At 37.0% G+C, this 24,695-nt stretch overlaps 1 protein-coding gene across 3 annotated transcripts in view; it reads left to right on the plus strand.

Annotated features, from left to right (window-relative positions):
• Positions 1 to 24,695, plus strand: part of NUDT14 (nudix hydrolase 14) — a 58,502-nt gene that overhangs the window by 16,580 nt on the left and 17,227 nt on the right. For all 3 annotated transcript variants that reach the window (XM_053981186.1, XM_053981187.1, XM_053981188.1), the window contains one exon: positions 11,170 to 11,213. In XM_053981186.1, the coding sequence (XP_053837161.1) occupies positions 11,170 to 11,213 (44 nt within the window). The remainder of the gene's footprint in view (positions 1 to 11,169; positions 11,214 to 24,695) is intronic.

A 24,695-nucleotide genomic window follows, 5' to 3' on the forward strand; every position in this document is an offset into this window, starting at 1 on the left:
ATTATAAATTTGGAGTAGGGCTGTGAACCCATGTCTGTGTTCCCCGCATTAATTTATTACTGAACTACAAAGACCATGTTTGTTTGTTTGTTTGTTTGTTTGTTTCCAACTGCAACAATACGCAACAATGTATACAAATAAGGAAAACTCCAGAAAAAGTACTGAGGCACAGAACACCCAGGAGCTCTCAGCAGCCTTTGGTTGAGGTATTTCCTTGGCTTTTATTCTCTGAGCTGGAGCCAGCAGATGTGCATCGTGGACTTATGCTTCTCAGCCTTCTATTGTAGTTTTTGCTACAATAGAATTTTGTGAGATTTTTTCATAAGAAATATCAGAAAAAATATTGGTAAATGATTAGAGAAAAGGCCTTTGGTGGGGAGGCTTTCAGCAAGTATGGATACAAGTGTGAGATGTGTAGTACATCTGTTTGAAAGTACAGCACTTATTTACAGTAAAGTATTTTCCTGTCACATTAGCTGAATTCGGTTTCCAAATTATGTTATCTCTGTTAAAACTTCTTTTGTTATTAGGAATATTTTTCTTATCTACATCCAGTCAAAGTTAAAAGTTTTATGTTTTCCTATAGCGTTCTAGAAAAAATAGTGTAAGTAATTTTGGAAATATGGAAGGTGTATGTTCCTTTTATCCCTGCAAAATAAGAAAGTGTGTTACAAACTTCAAAGGGAAAACACAGTTTAGTGAAATTGGCAAAATACATGCAGCAAAATTCAATAATATAACAGGATTTTATGTAAAAAACAGTTGAATATTCACTTTAAATTTTATCGGTTGTATACAATGAGAGAGGAATCTGAAGACTCTACGTGTTAGCAATTGGTTCCTTTGTACAGAATTGGATTTACTTTAATACTAGGAAATCCCCATCTGTATCTCAATTTATAACCTTAAATTATATGCTGACTTGGCAATAAAATGATGTGAGAAAAGTCATAAATTTGACCTTTGTGCATATTGTGTTTCTCAATGTCCTTATTCTTTCTAGTATAGATTTCAGTGTACTGCTGTGCATTTGCCTTGAAATAAAACATGTTTGATCTTTACATGCAATTGTTCATGATAATTATGTATATTAAAAACAGAAAAACAAGGTGAGAAAGGAGATGTGATTGTATTTAATGTACTTATATATGCTTAATTCTCATGTTTTATAAATTTCATTCAAAGGTAAGCGATCTTAATGATAGCTGAATGCCAAGGTAAACTGCAACAACTCCATTGTTGAAAAGTACACACAAAAAAACAAACTGTGACCTGAAAAGTAAACTTCCAGAGGATTATAGGAGAAAGTTTACTTACACATCAGGTATCTTAGTTGTAATTGTTCTGGCAGTTGATGTACATAAAATGAACAAAGTGGCTTGGCCCAGTATTGCATTAACAGTTGAATAAATTAATGCATTCTCTATTGTTTATTTTACCTCCCAAAGTGTGAAAAAATTGCACCTTTGAACAGTAAACTCTATTGCTATAACCATCTGTTTGCAGTTTCATTACACACTCCTACCAGAATAACCTTCTCTTTGAAGAGAAAATTGATATGGGTTGTAAAAATTACAGTCTCTGACCTTAGGTTTTGTGTCCCTTGAGGTGTCCCTGGTGTGGTCTCCACTGGTAGATGTTAAAGTTTCTTCAAGAAGTACCTTATGTCTTCCAGCTAATTTTAGATAAGAAGCCCATGCATCAAAGAGTTGGCTGTCTCACAGAGCTGAGCACTCCAGTCTCTTGTTCAAGCCTTAAAATGAGCTGAGTGAGACCCCAGGAACTTTGTCCTGCCCTGCCCAGAACTGCTGGACATCTGACATGATGTCCTTTAGTGTAAAGGATGTTTTTTCTGCATGGACTTCACTAGATCAGTCTTATTTATGAAACTGTTTATATTGTCAATTAAAGCCAATTAACGGCACTAGTATTTTGCTTCAGGTAGAATGTTCACTTTTAATTCTGTTAAAATGTCATCAGTTTGTGTATTTTTGGATGCATACTCTAGAAAGGCAGTAAACTGAGTTGTTTCCAACTGAAATGCTTGAACAGGGAAGTTAAAAACTGAAAAATGCCATTATTTGTAATCATGATGCTTTTAAAATAAACACTCTGGATAGTTTAGTAATGAAATATTACAAGCTTTGTTTAAAAAGCAAACACTCCCCCCCTTCCTCTTGAGCTTAAATAGTGGCTTGTTTAAAAAACCCAGTAAAATTCCATAACACTTAAACTCTTTTGAAGTAGTTTTTCAACATCAGCAAGTAATTCTGCAAATTGCTTTTGAAGATGAGGCTTCATTTACTCCAGCGTGTGCAGTCTGATGGAGTGGATTGGTGGGTGTGGACTGAAATGGTAATTTGGGCTTCTTTGTGTGCGTGTGTCTCTCTGTAGAACACTCCCTATCAGACACATCTCTGTCCTCCAGGAGTAGTTGTGAGAGGACCAAGGCTCCTCTGCTTAATAGTCATTGCTGAAGACTTGCAGTCTGTATGAAGGCATAGCATTCATGTTGACTAACAATTTTTCATTATTAATTTTTCACTTTCATTCTACTAAATAATGTTTTCATCATTTTTTTTTTCTAGAGCAAAAAAAAAATGTTTTTTGATTAGGTGAGGTCCCAGAACCAGCCTACACAAATATCAGTGGTGGGGTAAGGGTAGAGTAAAGATGTGCAGGTGGAGTAGGAAAAGGGGCAGCCTAGTTTTTGTGTGACTTACACTGTTTTGGGACTGCACCCCAGGACAGACTGACTTCAAGTTTGCATTTGAATTAGTAGTTATGTAATAAGAGAGCCCAACATAAGACAGTTCCCTAATACTGATATGTACATTCAAAAGGAAGAAAACCAGGTCACTCAACTAATGCAAATTGAAATTATTTTATTGATTTTAATATTTTTGTAACTGAGTTGCATGGTTTTATGGTAGCTGAAAGTGCTTCCTTTCATTTTGAAAGATAATGTAGAACTTTCTATGAAGTCTGTAATTATATAAAAAGATGACAGCATTCTCCTGCTTCCTACAAATCAAACCTTTCAAGTAGACAAAAAAAATTATGATAAGTCATTATTTCAAACAGATTTGAGATGCAAAGTAGTCTATTCAAGACAGGGTTTTTCTTTTAGATGAAAAAGTTGAATATTAAATGTCCTTGAATTTTTGACTGTTCATTTGCATATTTTTTTTTATGGATGAAGATTTTTAGATATAGCATGGCAATTCTTTAGCTTCTGTAAACAAAATCCATCCCACTGACTCATTAATCCAATAAAAATATTCAACAGGAAGCAATGAAGCTTTTGAAGTGTATTGAATAAATATTGAATAGGTATGTTATCATTATTTGGAAAATTTCAGGAGTCCAAACTTGCTTTAGCTGTCTATCTCAGTTTGATTTCTGTTCTTCATACAGGCTTCACAGCATTGTGATGACTGCCAATGCTTTATTTCTTAAAAAAAAAAAAAATCCAAACTTTGTATTTTGAGGGTGATTTTTTTAAATTCACATAATTTTTATATATTCTGAAAATACTATGAAGGATCTTCAGAAAATGCAAGGTAATTTGGTGACTAATTGTCTCTGATAGTGAAGTGAAAAGAATAAAGTCCTGAGATTGTCCTGGAAGTGCAGTTTCTGCAGGCACATCACTGTGGGCATTGAAAACATTTTGTATTGATTCTATAGAACAGAGACTTCCAGCATTAATAATTTAGCTGACAAGAAATTGTTTACATTAGGTTATCAATGCTCATATGTTGCCACTGAAAACCACTACAGATGTGACATCAGGTTCCATTAGGCTGAAAAAAGAAACGTAAGGAAGCCTCAGCTGATAGCAGCACTTCTTCAGTAGAGAGTGGAGAAAGGAGGGGAAAGGTTCGTTTGCAGAAGGATGAGGACATAACTTTTATGGCTTTACTGTAGGGGAAGTCCACTCTGTTTAACCCAGGATCTGGGACTTGAGAAACAGCAGCTCACACACATCTTTCCTGTTGCAGAACCATATATTTTATAAACCAAAAAGTTCTGAATTACTGAGTTGCTTTTATTGCAGATTTATCTCTTGGCAACTTTTACTGGTCATAAAAAGGTGAATATGTCTGAAAAGCATTAAGCTGAGACCATGTAAGGAAATAAAGGTGGCAGGAGGTAGCAGGAGCTGGCTGTGTTGGTGCAGATTTTTTTCTTCATGAGTCAGTTCCTTGACTGCTTATGTGGAATAACCTGACAAAAACCCATCTAATAAAATTATAAGTTCAGTGTTCTCTTGCTATGAAGGTCTGGGCAAAAAGTAGACACCTCCACAGGAGAATGCATGGTAAATTTCCAGTTAGAAGCATTGCTTTGCACATTGATACTAAACTGTGTGAATACATTTGTAAAAGATTGGTTGAATGTGAAAATAAGTGTAATAGAAAAACAAGTTTTACACTTTTTGAAAGAAAAACATAACCTTCAAACCTTTAAAAAATTTTTGAGAGCAGAAAAAAAGCAAATATTGATTATTCCTCTGGGGAGTTTTACTGCTTTGGTCCATGGAAATCATTAAATAGGGACCTCACTCTTGCTTGACTTTGCTGACTCTAGTTTAAGACCGTTATTTGCCAATTAATTCTCTTATCTGTTTTTCTGCACCTATAATGCAATTATTTTATTACATGAAGAATGCTCATTATTCCTTTGCACTAAGGACATTAACTGCTTTTGAGTCTTAGGAGTGTGGAAACAGAGTAAATGGAGCAATGAGGACAGAGTTATTTTTATGTTATAATTGCTTCAACTTCTCCAGTTGGATTTTTTTTCACAAATATGGAACATTTACTTCTTGGGTGACTGCTTTAAACCCAATCCAAATGGTAGAGACTGGGGGATCATGACTGATGTTTGTCATTTTAACCCTCATAACTAGTGCATATAGCTTATCTAACTCATAATGTATTTGTCACTTTTCTTAACTGCCTCTGTTTGTTTACAACAACTTTTGTCTGGGCTCTAACTGAATTGTAAGATCATTGAACAGGAACTGTTCCCACTATATGTGTTTAGTGCCTTTCACAATGGGTCGCCAGACCTCATGTTGTCTCTCCTGTAATGTAAACAGAAAGAAGTTAATCATTGTCATGGACAGATTGCTTTTCTTTCTCTTTTAGTGGTATATGTGATGTTAATTTGCTTATTTTAGACATATTTTGGACACATGTCTCCTGCATTTTAAGTGATCTGCCTGCGTGGCCTGTTACCTTTCTCTTCAAAAATATGTAATACAAGGTACAGACCCTTTTTACTGAGGTGGCTTTGGTGTAACTTTACAGTTCTTGGCCACTTAGACTTTCTCTGCCCAAGCAGAAGTCTGTGGATAAATGTGGGGGATGACATAAGGGAGTGCCTTTAATTCGGTCACTTTTTAAATTCTTAGATATTTGTATAAGGCAAATCATATAGGAGAAGCTTTAAGTAGGTTTTGGGTAAAGATCCTTTCTCCTTCACTTGTGTGTTGTCTGTCCAAAGCTTATTTCAAGGAGTCATTAAATAAGTGACAATCCAATATAAATTTTGTTTTGTTGAATAAAACTCCCAACAGAGTAACTACAGGAAATCTGTAACTGTAAACCTGTGTGTGGAGGATTTATTTTATACACCCTTGTGTGATGTTGTGAAAAAACTATTACACAAAGTTAAAGGAAGCGTTAGAGCAGTTTTGTGAGTGTTCTTTCACTTGTAACACCAACATGTTTTCGGCTTACTCTTCAGAATAAAACTTCTAGCAAAATCTAAGAAGAATAAGCCTTTAATTGCACATGTTTAAAACATACTTGTAATGCAGTTTGTCTGTATCTGTTTCAGAAGCTGTCCGTTAATTCTTTTATACATAAGCAAGGCAAACCTCTCTGTGCAGCTGCAGGACTTGAGCACTGGTTCATTGAGATGAGGCTGATCAGAGAAGATCAGTGCCCAGCAAAACCTCAGCCTTTTTCCCAGCTAGCCAGCTATGACATACTGCTTCTATATTAGGAGAAAGAGTGAATATTTTTTCACATCCACCCTCTCTGTGTGATTCATGATTTAACAGACTTCTGCTGTGTCAGCCCTTAGTGTGGCGCTGTATCAAGGTTACCGTAAGCTGCGTGCCATGGACTACAGCATCCCTGTCCTTTCTCTTCCTCACCCTGAAACTCAGTAGCATCTTATAACTGGAGTACCACAGCTCTAACTCAATTAAATTACTTACGAAAAGGATCTCATTCTTTGGGAGGATTCTTGGCATGATCCTTGAGGAAAGGCCTACACCTCTCTCTCTAAATTTGTGTTTAAGTACTTATTCCTTCCATTTGAAAAAGCTGCATCTGCAGAGAAATTGTGAGTCTCTGGAGGGCTGTACACCAGAGCAAGACTGAGGGGATTGGTTTGTTTGAGTTGGGTGTATTTTGAAAGCCCAGGATGGTATCAGTCTAACAGTGATCAGTATAGGTACCTGTGCAGACACATTAAGACTTACGTAAGAGTTGGTTCAAGAGCTGGTTCTTCTCAGGTGGCAGATTGTGCATGGGCACTGCCCTCAGGGAAAAGGAGGAAGGCATTGAAGCTGCCCCAAGTGAAGAGTAGAAACTTCCAGTGACTTCAATCAGAGCACGTCCAGGGTCTGTCACATGTGGAGCATACCCAGGATCACCCTACAGTCAGTGCCAGTGAATGTTTCTTTCTACATCATTAGCACAGCAAGTCCTTTTTCTCTTCTTTATTGGCCTGCCTGGGCTAAGTCTTAGGCGAGTTCCTCTAGCAAGCAAGAGTTATCCTTTAGGCATTCTGGCAGTGACTTGACCTTGCTGTTCAGATATTTTATTGCCTCAGGTGGTGGACGAAAGCAAAGGACAGCAATATCCCTGGCACAGTGATTCTTAAGGCATTTTTGCTAGAGGGCATGTGGTAAAAAGAATGGTACTTTGATAGGCTGCAGACAAGTCCAGCTGATCCATTACAGACAGTGTGAAGAGACTCCTGCCTGTAATTATGGCACTGAGCTGGTGCAGGAAGAGTCTAAAGAAAATTGTTTCAAGGATGGTAGAAAGACAGAGAATGTGAAGATCAAGTATGCATGATATAAACAGCTCTGCACAGGTAGGAGTCCCATCTGCTAATATTGCAGCCACTGTCAACACTTGTCTAGCAGAGAGCACTTGGCAGTGCCTGGTTGTCCTGGAATCACTTGAACCAGAAGGCATTGAGTCTCCTTGTGCAGACTGTCAAGCTGGGGGTGAGCTGCTGTTAATTCTGATTAAGTTATCAATGCCATTACCAAGTCAGTCTTACAGACAGTATGGTCTTGTGACCCACTTTGCACATTCAAGTGGTACTGAAATGACTATTTGTGCTTGCTTTTTAGAGTTGAGGGAGGACTGTGTTTATTTGGGTGCCTTTTTGAGGCACTGTCTTTTGCCACCCTTTGGTGCCTTTTTCCAGACTTGGAAGAGTGTTCTGGGGAAGCATCACTGTGTGCTTTCTCAGTTCTTAAATTTTAGAGACTGGTTGCCAGGCAAGATGGACATCTTGTCTGACCTGGTTTGGCTTTCTTATGCAATTAGTACTTATGTAAGTGATCTGTCTTCTGTGTAATGTGAAACGAGGTTCTCTCTCTTGCTGCCTCTCCTGGAATACAGCTTTATTAATTTACACATACTATATGCACTAGTTGAGTGTTGCAACATCACAGAACCTGATCACTGAACACAGAACTAGAGTGTGATTACTTTGTGATTAAAGATTTACCAAATCGATTATGTGTTACACAAGGTTGTTGCAGTATCTGAACTGCTATTCTGAACAGATTAAAACTAGTGTAAAATACTTCTGACATATTTATCTTTATAAACATCACAGGACACATTCCCTGTTTGAAGAATAATTTTTTAAATCTTTCTCAAATGTCATAAAATAATTCTTTCTCCTTCCTGTCATCAATGTTTAGATCTCCCAGCAGTTATACTCAGTTCTCACTGCATTGAGAGATACTGTGATTGTTCCTTATCCTAGACATTGGAGAATGGACTACTTGTAATAATGCAATCACATATGCTTATTAAAATGAAAAATGTTAAGGGTTTGAGAGCGCCTTTGTGTTTCACAAAGATACTTCTCTTTTTCAGGAATGATGTTGACCACGGATACCTTTAATATTGCAGCTGTCTGTAACTGTGGTCATAGCAGAGTTTTGTCAAAGACCAGGATATGTAGAGTGGAACGCTTTAACAAGTAATCATAGCCACTTGGCTTCTAAAAGCATGAATCTTCATCAGTTCTGCAAGTAATACTTCTGTCTCAAAGATAAGATAGAGATACTACATGCAGCTTGATATAGTTGGTTAGATGCTGGCTGGAATTAATGTTCTGTAAAGTATGTAAAACAGCATAAGAACCATTGGTAACTGTTTACATGCTATTAATAATTAGCAACCTTCCTACCAGTCTGTTAGGAAAGAACCATGCATTGGGTACAATAGAAACTCAACTCCATTCGGTTGGGTTCAAATTACATTTGACTTCAACAATAGGGCATGAATGGGGCTCATTTGAGTTTCTGCCACTGTAAACAAAGAGATGTTGGAATGTTTCATTTGTTTATTGATTTATTTATTTGGACAGGTGCAACTTGATCATATGAAAAAAAAATTCATTCAAATATAGGCAGAAATTATCTTAGTAAGCATTGTCCAGTCAGAGTATGTGATACTAACCAATGTCTTGACTCAAAATAATTTAGCCTGTGGCTGGTTTTGAATTTGGGTCTTAAACTAATCAAATCATGTTCTAGAGAAAATACTTTACCTGGGCTTAGAAAATAGAAAATACAGATTTTATTTTCCGATTAATTTCTTTTTAGGTACTAAGTTCCTTCTTTTACTTTCTGCTAAAAATGATGTGCACATCTGTGAGGTAGGCTCTGTTAATGGTAGTAGAGCTCATCCTTGGGAAGAGGCCATTCAGTTCTGATGGATCCCATCTGTATGAGGATGATTCTCTAGGGTGTAATTTTCCTTAGCTATTTGAAACCCTCTCATAAGTGCTCCAAAGTGATCAGGTTCTATAATTTGCAAAATGATGGCAAAAGGAAAGAGCTAGGAAGATTGTTGGTGGGACTGTTAGAATGCAGTATCACAGGACTAACAGCCTAAATTACTGCAAGGAGAGACTTGATTCAGGCTTTTTTTTTTTTTGGCATCTCCAGCAGCTGGACACCCGCACTTCTCCAAACTGGACACTGCAAAGGGAGAGTGGATGATAGTAGCACCAACTTATGGTTTGGAGCAGGGGAAGGTTGAGGCTAGAGAAAGAATATGAAATTACATGCAGGAGAAATTACCCTTGGTATAAAGTTTTCCAGTTCTTTTGTCTTAAATGGAGAATTGCTCAGCAATCTGCTAACAAATCCAACAAATACCTTGCTTACAGATAGAAATAAACCTACAGAAAGATTGAGCTGACCTTGCACACTTAATAGCTTAAATTATATTACCATACAACGCAGCCCATGTTGCAGCTGTGTACTGTATCATAGTCCTATCAAAGTTGTTCCTCTGTCTCTCAGCAGGTGGAATGAATTGGATATACACTCAGGTTTTGAAGCAATAGCTTTAATATTTCAGTTCACTTTAAGAATTTGCTGTCTTTATTTCCCTTTCAACATTATATTGCATTTAAACAATGACAGGGCTTCTCCTGTAATGCACACATTGGATTCCTGTCACTGCTAACAGAAGGTATGTGCACACACCAATGGAAGCATGGATTAGAGTTTCTCTTGAGGTGAACAACTGTTTATAATTAGAGTTGTGAGAATGAAGAAAAACCCAGCTAGCAAGCAAACAGTCCCTCTTCCAAAAAGCTTGGTAAACTCATAAAGCTCAGGGGCTTAATCTCTGAACCAGAGTGCTTGTTATCTAATCCCCACCAGCTGTTGTGTACTTGGTAGCCATGACATCTGTAATAGAGCTGAAGGGCCTGTCTATATTGGTTGGCACCTTTACACACCAACTGAACTTGATTCTTCTCTCATTGCTCACATTTACCTGCTTTAAATCATTAACCAGTTGCTCAGGGTTTGATCATCCATTTAACCATACTTTATAATAGAAGTCAAGTGCTGCTTTTCACATTAAGCATATTTTAGGTATGTAGGTCTTCAGCAGGTCTCGTTTTTGTGTTGCTTATAAGAAAAAGGTATCAACCACTAGAATTTCCTCTGGTTTCATACTGATTCCTAACACAGACTTCAACCTGGGAGTGAAATCTCTTGAGTTGTATTTGAGCTGAAAAACACCATCATGCTTCCAGTAAAGAGAATAAAGAATTATATGCATCTCCATTAACTGATGTGTATGAATTGCTATAGGTAACTATACAAGGTATAATATAAATGTTAGCAAGGTATATGTGTTCATTATAATTATGAAAGAACACTTGTTTTCAGAGATCACTGTCATCTGTGCTGTAGTGGATATTGTTATTTTTAAGCTGGCAGAGGAGAGGAATTGGCCCATCCTGAGAAAATCAGCCATTTTATGTCTCCCAGTTCTTGAGTGAGTGCTGTGATTTCAAGCCTGCTGTGAGGCAGTACCCTCGGCACCAGCAGCAGTGCAGAGGAACAGCTGCTGTGTGTAGAGTGAAGTATGACCCCTTCATGTTAGGTGTAGATAAAACTCCTATTTTGGTGCTTGTAAGGGGTTAGAGGGAAGGTGTCTTGTTCCTGGTTCCCACATGGGTTTAGTTAGGAGGTAAATGCTGAGCTGGTCTCAAGGTAAGAGCATTTCTGGACATGGAAGGACATACCTGTGGGTTACTTTACTGGTTAAAACAGAGCTGTTTATGGCTTCCTGCCACCATGAATGGTTAGACTGGGCAGCTGAAGTTGATGCTGTGGCCAAAGCTGGGCCTGAAGGCTGCCATAAATGTCTGCTAGCTGTCATCATATTATTGTGGGTCTAAGATTTTGAACTCTCCTAAGACAGTTCTCAGTGTCTGTAATACTAACTGTCAACATTCAGAATACTGGCCTCATAAACTAACTATACTAAGTTTTCGAAGCAATGCCTCTCAAGTTTTGTTAAATTTCATTATAGTAATTTTTCAGTTGGAATTAATTTAACTGATTTTTAATTTTTTTCCCCCCAGAATGGCACGAAGAAGTTTTGGGATTTCATGAGGACACATGACAGGTAATGATGGTATCACATTATTTCCCATTGTCTTCATGTTGTATTTCATACTGTATTCTCTTTCATTGGTCAAGTGTTGTTGATGTTTTCTTTCCTCCAATTTCATCTTCAATTCTCGCTTCTTGTGTAATACCTGCAGGTGGTTCTCTACTGTTTAAGATAGAATTAGCATAAATTTAAAAATCTCCTTGTGGTTTATTATGTTTTCAGTGAGTTTTGTCTGTGTTTGACTATTCCAATATTAGAGTTTTAACACATAATTGTACATTAACACATTATTGTATACATTATTTACACATTACATTATTAACAGATTATTGTACATTTTAATGATTACATAGAAGATGAAACTGAAAGTTTGGATTGTATGAAATCCTCTTTTTTGAGTGGGAATTTATTACCTGAAGGAAGGAGTTTCTTCTGTCTTTCCAAATGCATTTCTCTGATCAGGGAAGAAAAGCAATTAACTCCTGACTTCAAAGATCAGTTCATACAAGATTATAACAATAAGGTGTATATAAAACAGACCAAGTCTCAGTGTTATTAAAAACTAAAATATTTATATGTCTTTCAAAAAGTATTAATATTTAATCTGTTTGCTGAAAATTCAGGCACTAGAAGATAATAATAAAATCAAGGGTAACAACTTTTTCCAAGAAAAAGATTTTCTAAATCTATTAAATGTAAAAAATGCAGCAAAACACTAAAATAAATTGTGACATAACCCGAACCACATCAAGAGATGTTTTTTTTTTTTTGTATGCATTAAATAACTAAAATCAGTTGCATTTTGGGAAATCCTTCTCTGTTGGAACCCTCTAAGTTCTTTCATGAGTCTTTTTGTGACATGAGTCTTTACATGCATGTGGGTGCCTGGGAGGGATATAAAATTCTAGCAACACTTCTTATATATATAAAGATTCTGAAGGTAAAATTTTCAGGAGGACTGGGAAGGCATTAGCTGGATTAAAAATGCCTCCTGTACTGCTTGAGAATGAGGAGAGAAAAGGGAGTGATATTTCAATACTGAACTTCACACTTGCTTTTGGAATTTGCCTGGAAGACAGTTCTGTCTTTGCACTTTGTCTGTCCATATGGGCATGTGCCTGAATTTATGATGGCAGATACAAAGGCTGAAATGATAATTGATTGCTGGAAATTTAATATATTCCCATTCAAGCAAGTGAATCCAGCCTCAAGTCACAGTGCTGAGAACATGACTTCCAGATGAATTTGTATGACTATTTTTGTTTAAACTTTAGTTTATCACTCTGTGATAATGTGTGAATATATGCAACTAACTGAGTGGGGTAAGTATTAAAGGATCAGTTTTCCATGAACTTCTTGGGAACAGTATTTCTGAAGGACTTTTGTGGACATTTTTGAAATAGTTGAGAACATAACTTTATAAAAAGGCTACAGCCACATGTCATGCCAGTCATCTCTGGTCACATAACATTTGTTAGCTTCAGATGCACAACAGCTGCCACCCCAACTTATTAGTGACTACTGTTGAACTGCAGAATGTCTAACACTCTTTCACAAGGAAATTCATTGCAGCTTCTGACACCAAAGGTAGTAATGTGAACTTCCTGCGTAGGAAATCCATGGGTTTACATAATTTTTTTCTGTGAATAGGAAGGCAATTATTACCCAATATATTAGTCAGATTCAAAATCCCATATAATACTTTAAAGCCCTACATTTTGATGTATTTTAATAGCTGTGATGCTTATTATGTGGAAAAGTAATTTTAACTGGTTCTTGAAGATTATAAAGAACTTCATGCTGAAAGAGCTCTTACAGGTTCATTACTGCCAATGAAAGATAAATATTGAAGAAGAGGAGAGGTTTCTGGGACACAGTTCTGTTGGTCAGGATTTCCTGGTGTGTATGTCTGTTTGAAGAAGATTGTAGATGTTTTCCAAAATTAAGATCCCTTTTCCATAATACTTTTTCATAAGTATTCATGGCTTACTACTTATGGAAGTGCTGTAAGACTGTTAAGTGATCCAAGTGTCTGTAATAAACATGTATGTATACACATGTATGTATTATATATTTGCATAGAATTTATATGTATTATGAATTTAGTGATGATTAATTAAAAAAACAACTGTGTAATCATATAAAACCAGACATTGTGCCTAACCCATGTCTTTATTTGTCATCCTCTTTCAGCAGCACAAGTAAACATGCTTAAGATTGACTTCCTTGCTGCATGGTAGTGAACTGAGAGCTTGTGTGCTGGGTTCCTTTGGGAGCCCAGTGTTCTGTCTCACTTCAAATTAGGTCAATATAAGCCAATATTTAATAGATTTGCATCAAAAGATACGAGAAAATATTTACCAGGAGAGATGAAGTTATTGTTGTATAAATGTATCCTTTCCAACTGTTCGGATGAACAGCTGATTAAATTATACAAAGACAAAAGCACAGGACTGCAGTAGTCACTTCATTTGCCTTAGATGTGAGTCATCTTTTAAAATCTCACTATATGTTGCAGTGGGGCAAGATCATTTAACTATATGTATCTGGTGGTGTAACTCTAGCACAAGGTAAAATAGCAGAATTGGTACTACTTTTCTGTTTTTTCCTTTTATTTCTTTTCTTTCGTTTAGTTATTGCACATCTGGGCATGAGTTTACAGTATGTGGTTCATGAGCTTTCTTAAGATCAAGATCATTCAGAACTAGTCATCAATCCTGAAGTCACTGCTGTAATTTATGTTAAACAAGTAATTGCTTATTCCCAATCCCTCCCTGCCACTTGAAGACAAAAATAGTTATGTGCAATTTATTCCTGTTCACACAATAAACTGTGTTAAGGCAAACCTTTGGAACCTGTGCCTTCAAAAGTCAACTGTGTGTCAGCATAGACAAAAGAAGCAGCATTTCTTACCATATTTAGGTTTACATTCAAACAGAAGGAAGATCCACGACACAAGGACATACCTATGGACAGTAGTTTGGTCCTGGAATGCTTTGCCCAGAGAGACTGAGGAATCTCCATCCTTAGAGAAATCCAAACCTTGACTGGACAAGGCTCTGAGAAGTAAAAATCCTTGATTACCTCTTCTCCACTGTAATTATTGAACAAGTTTATTGAGCTGTTGCTCCTAAGAGTTACATAATTTTGGCCTGTTGTGTCAGGCACACAGCAAAGATGCTTTCTGGAGTTAGGCACTGCTGACTTTTCTAATTAAGTGTAATTTTCCCTTTAATACTCAAGATGATGTGTTTGGTCATTATTAAACATATCCTGATGAAAATCAGGCAGAGTGCAAGCAATGAAAATTTAGATACAAGGTGTATTTCAAGATTCTTTTTAGACTTGGGTCTGTCAGAACTGGTTAGCAATTTGTGGGGGTGTGATTTGTGGGCTGAAGAGCTGTTAATTTTTTTAAGGGCTTGGCTTTTAAAAATAAAAGTCTTTATCAGGAGAACATTTTCCTTCTGCAAATTTGTGGTGATTTCTGTTAGAAATAGAAACATACTAAATTTTACAGAGTAACCATTGATACCTGTAACAAAAAAATATTCTCTAAAATCAGACTCAGGTTACAGTTATATTCTCCCTCATCCTAATTTTGCTATATATAGTACAGTAAGAGCCTGAAATGTAATACTTAAGTTCTACATTCATCTACTTTATAAAGCAATAGACCACGTTCGTTTCAGGTTTCAGCAGCTCCCCTTAAACAGATTCAAGGCTTTTAAAAGGCATAATTTGGGAACAGATGAAGGTCAGTGTACAGTCATGTGCTCCCTTCTGTGCTTTGAGTAATAACGCTTGAGAACAGGGACACAACTGTACCTTTTCCTAGTTGACAAAACAAAATTATGTCTACCTCTCTATTTGAAAGTATGAAAAATTCACTGTAAAGTTCACTGCATTTAAAAGAGAACAAATTTGAGGAGACTGAATTGTGTACAAGATAGTTATGTGAGTTTCTTCAATTCTGAAAATATCATGTGATGAATAAAAAGCATTTGGACTAAAAAACTTTCAGCTCCACATGCATTGTACCCCATTCATGCTGCATTTTTACCTTCAAAAACATGTCACAGTGACTCAGCAATAGTTCCTGACTTAAAAAATGCTTAATGAAAAAAGCTGAAAGTTTATTCTTATATTCCTACTTTATAAGACTTACCTTTTTGTTTTTTCAAGTAAAGAGAGTCATTTGTTTCACATTTCAAACAAATTAACTCCTAATCTAATTTGCTTCCTCAGAAGAAACGACTTTACACTTTATCTATTACAAAGACAACTGAAAAGTGTAGTTTTCCATCAGGAGTGAGTTTACAGGGTGAAGGAATCCAAAGCAACCTCCACCTCAGCTTGCTCCCTCCTGCAGGTACCAGTCCTGCAGGCAAACAGGAGGAGGTTCTGGAGGCAGGTTAGAAATGAGCATAACTCAGAAGGAGGGGATGCAGGTGTGGAGGCTGTGTGCTGTGCAGTTACCTGGCCCAGGGCAGAGATCAGGAGGTCCTGCCCAGGGCACTGAGGAACGCAGCCCAGCAGCTGCGGCTGCATCCCGGCCCTGGCCACGGGAGCCGGCCAGGGATGGGTCACCAGAGCCGGGCCATGGCCTGCAGGAGCCACCGGTGCTATTCTGGCTCAGTGGCTGCACAGGCAGCTATGGAGACAGGGTGGAAGTCATGTGCCCTGACCACATTATAGGAGTGGATTAAATTCCTTCTCCTATTTCATATGCCAGATCATTTGGGCTTTATGGAAACTTAATCCTGTATGTATTTTTCTGGTTTATGTCCTGGTGTATTATAAGACACCATGAAATTTAACTCAGATGCTTCCTTTGTGCAAGAATTGTCACAGTAGCTTTAAAATACAGCTTTTAAACATCATTACAGGTAAAAAAAAAAAAGAAAAGAAAAAAGTTTTTCTTGGGTGGCATATGCCTTTCACTTTCAATGATGTGCTGTTGTTCTGTAAACCTTGTCTGTCTTTGTAATGTCTCCTCCGGGGTGTCAGTGATGTGGAATTTTCTTGATTATCTTCAAAGATAGTGTGGAAGATAATGCACTGTTTAAAATCAGCTGGAGGTAGTTCAACAAACAAAAATCATGAAAAGTTTAGGGAAGTAATAGCTGAGAGAAGGGAATGAGAGCTGGGCATGTTCATGCAAAGGATATCACAATTGAGGAGAGAAATTACCACTTATCATAAAATGTAAAGGAAAGTTACAGAACAGGCCAGAATAATTAAATTTCATCAGTAATCAATGACAGAATGAGAAATGATGTATGGTGGGGAAAGTATTTTTAAAATTAAACACTAAGAAACTGGTTTTACCAAAAAGCAATAAGATAATCCAGGAAGGCGTGTTTTGTAATCACTGTCATTGAAAATGCTCAGGTCTAGGCTTGATATCTGTCTATCAAGGATATTATCAGGATAATGATAATTTTCCTGGTACTAGAAGGAAAAAATGTAGTAGCCTATTAGTTTCCTTCAACCCAAGTAATTACACGATTTGTTTGCATACAATATTTGCAAATAAAATGCACTTAATGCTGTGTTTTTTGTTGTTCATTTTGGGGGTTTTCTACAGTGAAGGCTTGACAGATCCTCTGCTTTTGTGCCAGGAATTCTGCAGGCGTATTTACTGTCTTTTAAAATTAGTTACTATGTTGTTACCTTAGGATCCAATTTAAATAAAAGCATAGGAATGAGAGAAACATGAGATGCTGTAAAGTTATCAAAGAGAAACATGAAGTCATAAATTTTCAGATTCTCATTTCATCTTCTTAAGCATATGATATGAAAGCACCCTATAGCATATAGTCTCTTCTCTGCTCTATCACTGAAACAGGGTAAAATGGCAATACAATCTTTATAGAGGGCATTGCTTCATTGGGAAGTTAAATATTTGCCTAATTTTAAGAATAGAATCCATGAAAATTCTTATAACTAAGCAGGTACACAAGAATTTTGGCTGGTTAGTCATTAATTTCTGAATACAGGTTTCTGGTATCCAGATTAGAAGCATCTTGGGTTTTTCACAAGTTTAGGGATTTAATATTCTAGTGTTTCCAATGATATGCAAAATAAATGAATGTGTTCATTCTCTTACAATCACTGAAATTAGAAAGGTGATTTCAGGTGAAATTAGAAAGGTGACTTCTGCTTTTAGGTGATTTTGAAATATATCTGTTCTGTGTAAAGGGTGCCAAGAGTTTGTACATGGCCTAGAGACAGTAGCATGATCATGGCCTGCACTTGGGATGGGTAAAAATAATCTTAGGCAAGCTAGGAGATGTTCTGTAGTTGGAGTGCCTGTATTTTAGAATTTTAACTGAAAACTTCTCTTGGAAAAGATGGAATTATTTAAACCTTTTTCTAGAAAATTGAGGAAAATATGAACAACTACCATCATACTTGTATTTTGGTAGGTAATAAACAAAGTTGCTGGTTTCCCGTACCTTAGTGCAGAACACTTGAACTTTTTTGTTTTGTAAGCTGTCCTTGAAACCTGATGGTATTTTAAATCTTTGACTTTTGCCATTTCAGAATGGAATAGAGGCATACTTAGGCTTTTTGGGTGGATTATTTATTGGTCTTATTATGTGATAGCATTTATAAATGGCAGTTTCACAAATAATTAGGAATTGGAACAAAAGCCCATCAGGCTCTGACATCTGTTGCACATAATTCCCATAAAGCTGTATTTAATCAAATACATTAGCATAAAACCTGAATTTATTTATTAAAATATTTTGTTGAAAGAATCCCATTGAGATGCAATGTGTCATTTCTAAGGGTATCCTGGGACACTGGCCAAGATATGACACTTAAGGAATGTTATTGAGAGCAGCCTGCTTTGATGTCTCATTTATATTGCAGTTGAATTTTCTTTCTAATTTTTCTTTGTTGTGTGAAAATAAGTTGCTGAGAGAATTGTTTATTCCAAAGAAGTTGTCCTGATGATATTCTCTGGTTGGCAATACAAATTGCTACTTTACAAGTAGATACAAATTGTGTTTTAAAAGTGCATGTATATGGGTTTGTTACCACTTCTTAGTTAATTTTAAGCTGGTCTGATGATTAACCAAATATATGCTTCCTGCTTTATGCTGTCATGAACAACTTCCTGCTGCAGTTCAGTTTACTGAAAGCAATCTTCCTTTTGATTTTTTCCAAAGTAACGTTTATTTTCTTAAGCATACATGGCTCACCTCTTTATTCTGGGTTTATTTAGTATTAAATATTTACGTTGTGTTGGAGAAAGCATTCAAATTTCATCCGAATACAGAAGTCTTTTAGATGTCTCTAATTATCTATTGCCAAATCCACTTTATCTGTGATTAGTATGAAAGGGTGAATGTTTTTGTCAGGAGCTTATAGCTTTGCTTTTGTAATAGGCTGCATTTTAAGCAGCCAATTGGATTGGTGTTGGCCTTTGAAAGATGCAAAATGCTTTGAAGGAAGACTTAAATGAACCAGTAAAGATTGTGCAAGCGCACACATTTAATCTCAGGACTATCTGCATTATAGTTAAAGCTCTGGGAAACTAAAGGAATTGCACTGGAGAATAATCAAAGGGTACAGCTTTGTTACATCTCTGTTCTGAAAACGAAGGGGCTGTTTTCTCTGGCTTAAGGTTCTGGGTGCTGTGCTGATAAAAGGAAGAAGACAGCGCTTTAGATGCCACATTAAAAGTTTTCAGGACATGTCCAGCTGTGAAATTGATGGTTAATTTGAATACAGAAGTGGCATGGGGGCTACATACAATTTTTTCTTACAGACATCAAAAATAATTTCAAAATAAGATGAAGTAGGCCCTCCTAAAGGTTGACTCCTCCCAAAGAATTGCTTTTGAGTGTTGGCTCTCAAACAAGTTTATGTGGTTTTTGATTATCGCTTTCAAGTTGAAAGCACAATCATTTTAGATTCAAACAAGGAGAGGACACGTTCCCAAATGTGAATGTGGTTGTGTGGAGACCTCACAGCACCTTGCAGGATCTGAAGGGGGCCCACAGAGAAGCCAGAGACAGATTCTGTCAGGAACTGTAGTGACAGGACAAGGTACAGATTCAAAGAGGGAAAGTTTAGGTTAGATATCAGGAAGAAATGTTTTACTGTGAGGGTGGTGAGGCACTGGAACAGGTTGCCCAGGGAAATTGTGGATGCCCCAGCCCAGGAAGTGTTTAAAGCCAGGTTGGATAACACCTTAAACATCTGGTTGCCTGGGAGGCATCCCTGCCCATGGCAGAGGGGGTTGGGGGTAGAGGATCTTTAAAGTCCATTCCAACCCTTTAGCATTTTATGGACAAACTTTATTTGTGGTCTTGGGTGTTTCTCAAATACGATATTTTAAAAAGACTAGCTGGAATTACAGGCTTGACATGGAAAACTATGAATAATCAATTTGTCATCCCTCTATGAACAAAGAAAGCCAAATTCATATAAGTTCAAGAAGAAAAACAAATTTATACTTTAAAGCTAAAACAATTATGGGATTTCTGATTTATTTATTTATTTATTTATTACTAACGTTTCGTCTAGTATGATTTGTAAATCTTGACATTTTCTCCTTTATGAGCTATGTGGGCAAAAATATGAAATGTATGTTTTATATTCACATGCTCTCCAGCAGAGATGAATGCATCTCTAAATACCTCTGTGGTTGCACACTACATTTGATTATTTTCTTCTGATTGTATCAAAGGGATTTTTAAAACCAAATATCTGTTGAGAGTCAAGGGGGCTGATTAAATCACTTACTTGCTTTTATTCCTGCATGCCATTTTTGTGTCTTCTTTTGGAATCTGCCATTCCTTTTTCTTTGAGAATGGTAACTGAAATACTGCAGGCGCTGTATTAGTAGTATTGGAGGGGTTTTGGTAGTTTGGTTTGGTTGGTTTGTTGTGGTTTTTTAGAAATCATATATCATTCGTTCCTAAAGTCTCCCCCATGGAGCTGAGATTATTGTTTCTAGGCAGCACTTACCAGTATTACGAGCCTTAAACTATTTTTGAGATACTTTTTAATCTTTAAAAGTAGGTGAAAGTGGCTGAGGTTAATAGCTGAGAAGTCCTGGCTTTCAATGTTAATATCAGTCTTTTTTTAGGTGCTTTATCTTCCACTGTTCATTTCTGATCACAATTTGTGTGTGTCACACACATACCCATCATCCTTGACACAAGCAGCTCCAGAGTTGCTCTTACAAGGATTTAAGAAAGGTCAATTTCTTTGCCTGTGTTACCTCATCACTTACCTAATGTATTAGTATTTTAGTTATTAGTACAGGATTGTCATTAAAAGCTCTCATCTCCAGCCCTGAGAGTCTTAGCTCACTGACGGAAATACAGGAGTCTTGTCCTTGTCTTTGCTATTGCTGTACTGTGGGGATTTTCTAAAATTATTTTTTAGTTTAGAAATTCACATTTGTAAAGTCAGCATTAAGACCACATCTAAGAATAAAGACTGAATCCATCTTTATTTATTAAAGGATTTTGAAAGTTTGTCTCATGAAAAGCAATTAGTAAGTGTCAGCAGTTGCATGTGGATTAACTATAGCTCTAGAAGTACACATTTAAGAAACTGTGGTGGAGTTCATTTGTTGATCTCAATTGCTGGGATGTATTTCAAAAGAATTAACTTTGCATGGTCCATATGTGTGTGTGCACATTTTAACAGGATGTCAGTTTTCATCTGTCCCCTACCTCAGCTGCTGTGGTCAAATGCTGTGTGTCTTGTGCTGCTCCATGAAACACCACCTTCCTTTCTCAGGTTTGAGAGTGTGAAGTTGTAGTATTTCTAGCTAAGTGTCTGCTGAGCTGGAATATCACAAAGCATCAGTTACTGTGATTTCAATAAATACAGAGCTGTACTATGTTGGGGGAAGGAAAAATGTGGAAGTAGTTTTCTATGACACACAATGGAGTCATTTTCTAAACTATTCTCAGCAGTGTTTTCAGCTGTAAAAGTTGTATTCAGGTGGGTATTTTCTCTTTTCCTAAGAGTCTTAAAGGTGGAGGAGGAATTAAGGTTCTGCACTCTTATGTTGCAGTGTCCTTGGCTCAGCTATCTGATTTCTGCACATTGACTTAGTTTAGGGAAGTCAAATATCCATCAGAGAATCCTAATACCTATTTCACTTGGGGATTTCTTGAAGTTTAAATGGTTAAATGCTACATGAGAGCCTTGGCTGAATAGTTGGAATCCCTTTCAGAAAACTTTGTGTTAGGTGCCAAGACCAGACACACTTCAACTGCAAACTTGAGTACAACAGCAGCTCAAGTACAGGTTAAACACTCTTTGTATGTGACATTTCAGGTACATATCTTTCTTAAAATATTTTAAAGCTACTCTAATTGTTCCTTTATTTATAGAAAGAACAATATTATACATCATTGCACAGTAAGCTGTTTACATGCAAGTTTGCTTTGGGGGAAACTGTAATTTGGGGAAAACTTCTACTGTAATTAGAGTAGTGATTTATTTTATGTATAAAGTGAGTGAGAGCTACTGCAGTGGGAAGTTGAGGATGAGGTTGGGCTGAAGGCTAAGTAGGTCTGTGGTCTTCACCAGCCCTGGAAGACGCTTTACACACCCTGTCATCTCTTAATAAATTCTTTTTCCGTTTGGCTGTAGTCCCTAATGCAGCCACGACAGATGTGGTGTGGAGGAGCTGAGTCTCCTTCACTGGGCAGTGGTATTTGCATTCCTGAGCTCTCCTTTTGCACCTCTGATTTCCCCCAGAGTCAGCTGCTGGAGGAATAGCCAGCAAAGATCCACACCTCTGGAATATGGTAAAAGTAACCTGCCACACAAAGTGTAAAGATCAGCAGGTCCGAGCTGAGACAGCGTTTCCTTAGTGCAGAGGTTGTTTTAAGGCATGGATGGAAGCTTGGGATTTATCATGATCCTTTTATATCTGGGTATTGCTTTCCTTTGTAAAATATAATAAAAAAGTGGTCTTGTGCTCCCATTTGAGACAAGAAGCCTGTTACTACATTAGCGCCTTTGATACCCATTTTAGATTAAATTCTTGTATAGTATTACTGCCTTCTTTTAGGGAATGTGGCTGGGCTTTTTTCTTTTCTAGTGCTTCTGTGTGTTTTTCCCAAATGTACAACTTTGGCTTCATTTCTTTTCTGTATCTTTTAATTGTGGAGATGCTCACAAAGGTCCTTGTGGATGTTTTAATTTTTTGTATGTTTACTCCTCACTTAAAAACTGTGTATATAATACCCTAAAATAGACCTGGTTGTAATACTTTGAAGGGAATTGCCTTGAAGCATCAAATACCTCTATAATACCTGATGGTATGGTACCACTGAAAGATGTATTTGGACCTACTAATGGATTTGTAGTAGTTATTTTTGGTAGCCTGTATCATCTGTAAAAATAGCAATTTCAGACTGATTTTGTAGTGAATTCTTTGTATGATGGTTTAAAACTCCAGAAGATAAATATTTTCCTTACAGGCCAGACTAATCATATAAACCCACATTTTGAGTCGTTATAAGGAAACCCACTGAAAATGGGAGTGAGGCTCCTCCACTTAGCTTAGTTGAACTGTCTTGCTCTAACTTTGTGTAATACTCAAATAACTGTCCTGAATGCAGCCTTCAGTGGGTTTTCAGAAGTTACAGACCTGGTGACCTGTGGAAATATTTCATGTTACATTGTTTCTTGTGAACAATGAAACAGCAAATGGCATTCCCAATGTTACCCCCTCCTAAGAAGGTAATTCTGAACTTTCTTTTCCATGACTCTCCAACTCTGACAGGAAATATTAGAGCTTGTGTGTTGTGGTTTGTTAAAAAATGTACATTTCTGTTCAAAGTTGTTTGTCAGGCTCTCAGAAATTAGAAGTAATTAAATAGAAAGTTCTACAGATTTGTGCCATTTCTGTACCCTCTCATCTCAAGATGGTGTGAGAAGCAGACAATTGTAATAACTTGCTGCTACTCCTTTCCAGCTAATTTGATCTTGTTCCTTAATTCTGACAGATTGTTTTTAATTTTCCCATCTGTTCCATAAAAATCTCAAGTGATTGACTCCTAGGAAAAAATAATGTCTAATAGCTGAGCCATTTTTAATGAGTTGGTATGAGTTATTTAATGAGACGTGCTGAAGAAGGCAAGCCAAAGGAAAGATTGGGCCTGGGGTGGTGGATGTAAAGAAAGGTAAAGGGCAACCATCTGCTTCAGGGAGCTTCCACTCTTCATCAGCAGCTTTAGGCTGCTGCTCTCTCCAGTTTCAGGCAGTGCCCGTGGACAAAACAACAAAGGTTCAGTGGCAGTAATTCCTTTTCCTCTTTTATTTAGAGCAGTGTCTGCCCTCAGACAGTACTGCTTTGGGGAGAGGAATGGTCATGAAAAGGAAAAAAAAAATCAAAGAATAAAAGAATAATATTTAAGTAACCTTAAAAATATTACGGTCTGTGGTTTAACTTCATTTCTTCCCGCACAAACTCCCAGATATTCCAGAAAGAACCCTAGTGCCAGTAAACAGAGTGAATGTTCTCCTCCAGCCTCTCTGAAGGCTAAAACCTTTGCTTTAAAATTGTCTGCAAATGGCATCTCCCGGGGCAGGAAGCCATCAATATGCAGTACAGGTCTTTGAGAATAGCAAGCATGAATATAAATACTAACATCTGGACTTCTCCATTCTGTTTTGGCTTTTATGTACTATTATAATAAACATTAATATTGTTTTTAATAATCATCAGATAGCATTTTCTTTGGCAGCTTGGGACTTCATTATTAAATCAAATAGTGAAAATAAATATACAGCTCTTTTACAAGGAAAGTTGAAAGTTTGACTCAACCCTGCAAATATGCCATTGTGAGTCATATCCATTGTAGAATTCATAGAATAATGAATTAACGTCTCAATGGCATACAGTGAGGCAGAACAAATGAGAGAATGCTGCCATAGTAATGAGCAAAATACACACTTGTTTTTTCAGGTGGCAGTGGGCTACCAACTAAGGAGAAAATCTTTTGCTGCATTTTCTTAAACTGGTAAAACCTGACAGTGTGTTAGGCAAGCAGAGAGCATCAGTACTCTACACATCCAGAGCATGTCCAAATACTCAGCCCATCAGGTGTCCCCATGACACTTATTGCAAGCAGCCAAAGAACCACTGAATGTAGCAGGTGAAGCTACTGGATTAAGTTTGTACAAAACTGGACTTGGATGGTGTCTGTTTTGAAACCTGAGCTCAGCAAGTATCTGCACATAGGAGATGCTCTGTGCTTTTACGGAAATCACTGGCTCTGAATGAAACTAGACTGTGCCTGAGGTTTTGACTACCCTAATTTGAGACTGATATAAGGGGGAAATATGTTTTTATTTGTAAGGATTTTTTGCCAGTTAGTACCAGTGTTCTTAGACTGGAAGAGGGGGTGGTGGTCTTGTTCTTGTTAGGAAGAAGGAATTGATTGGTGCTTATTTTGCACACCAGGAGACAAAAGGGACTCAGTTTTGAGCAAAATTGTT

This window comes from Vidua macroura, chromosome 6, assembly GCF_024509145.1.
Source record: "Vidua macroura isolate BioBank_ID:100142 chromosome 6, ASM2450914v1, whole genome shotgun sequence".
In the NCBI taxonomy this organism is placed as follows: domain Eukaryota; kingdom Metazoa; phylum Chordata; class Aves; order Passeriformes; family Viduidae; genus Vidua; species Vidua macroura.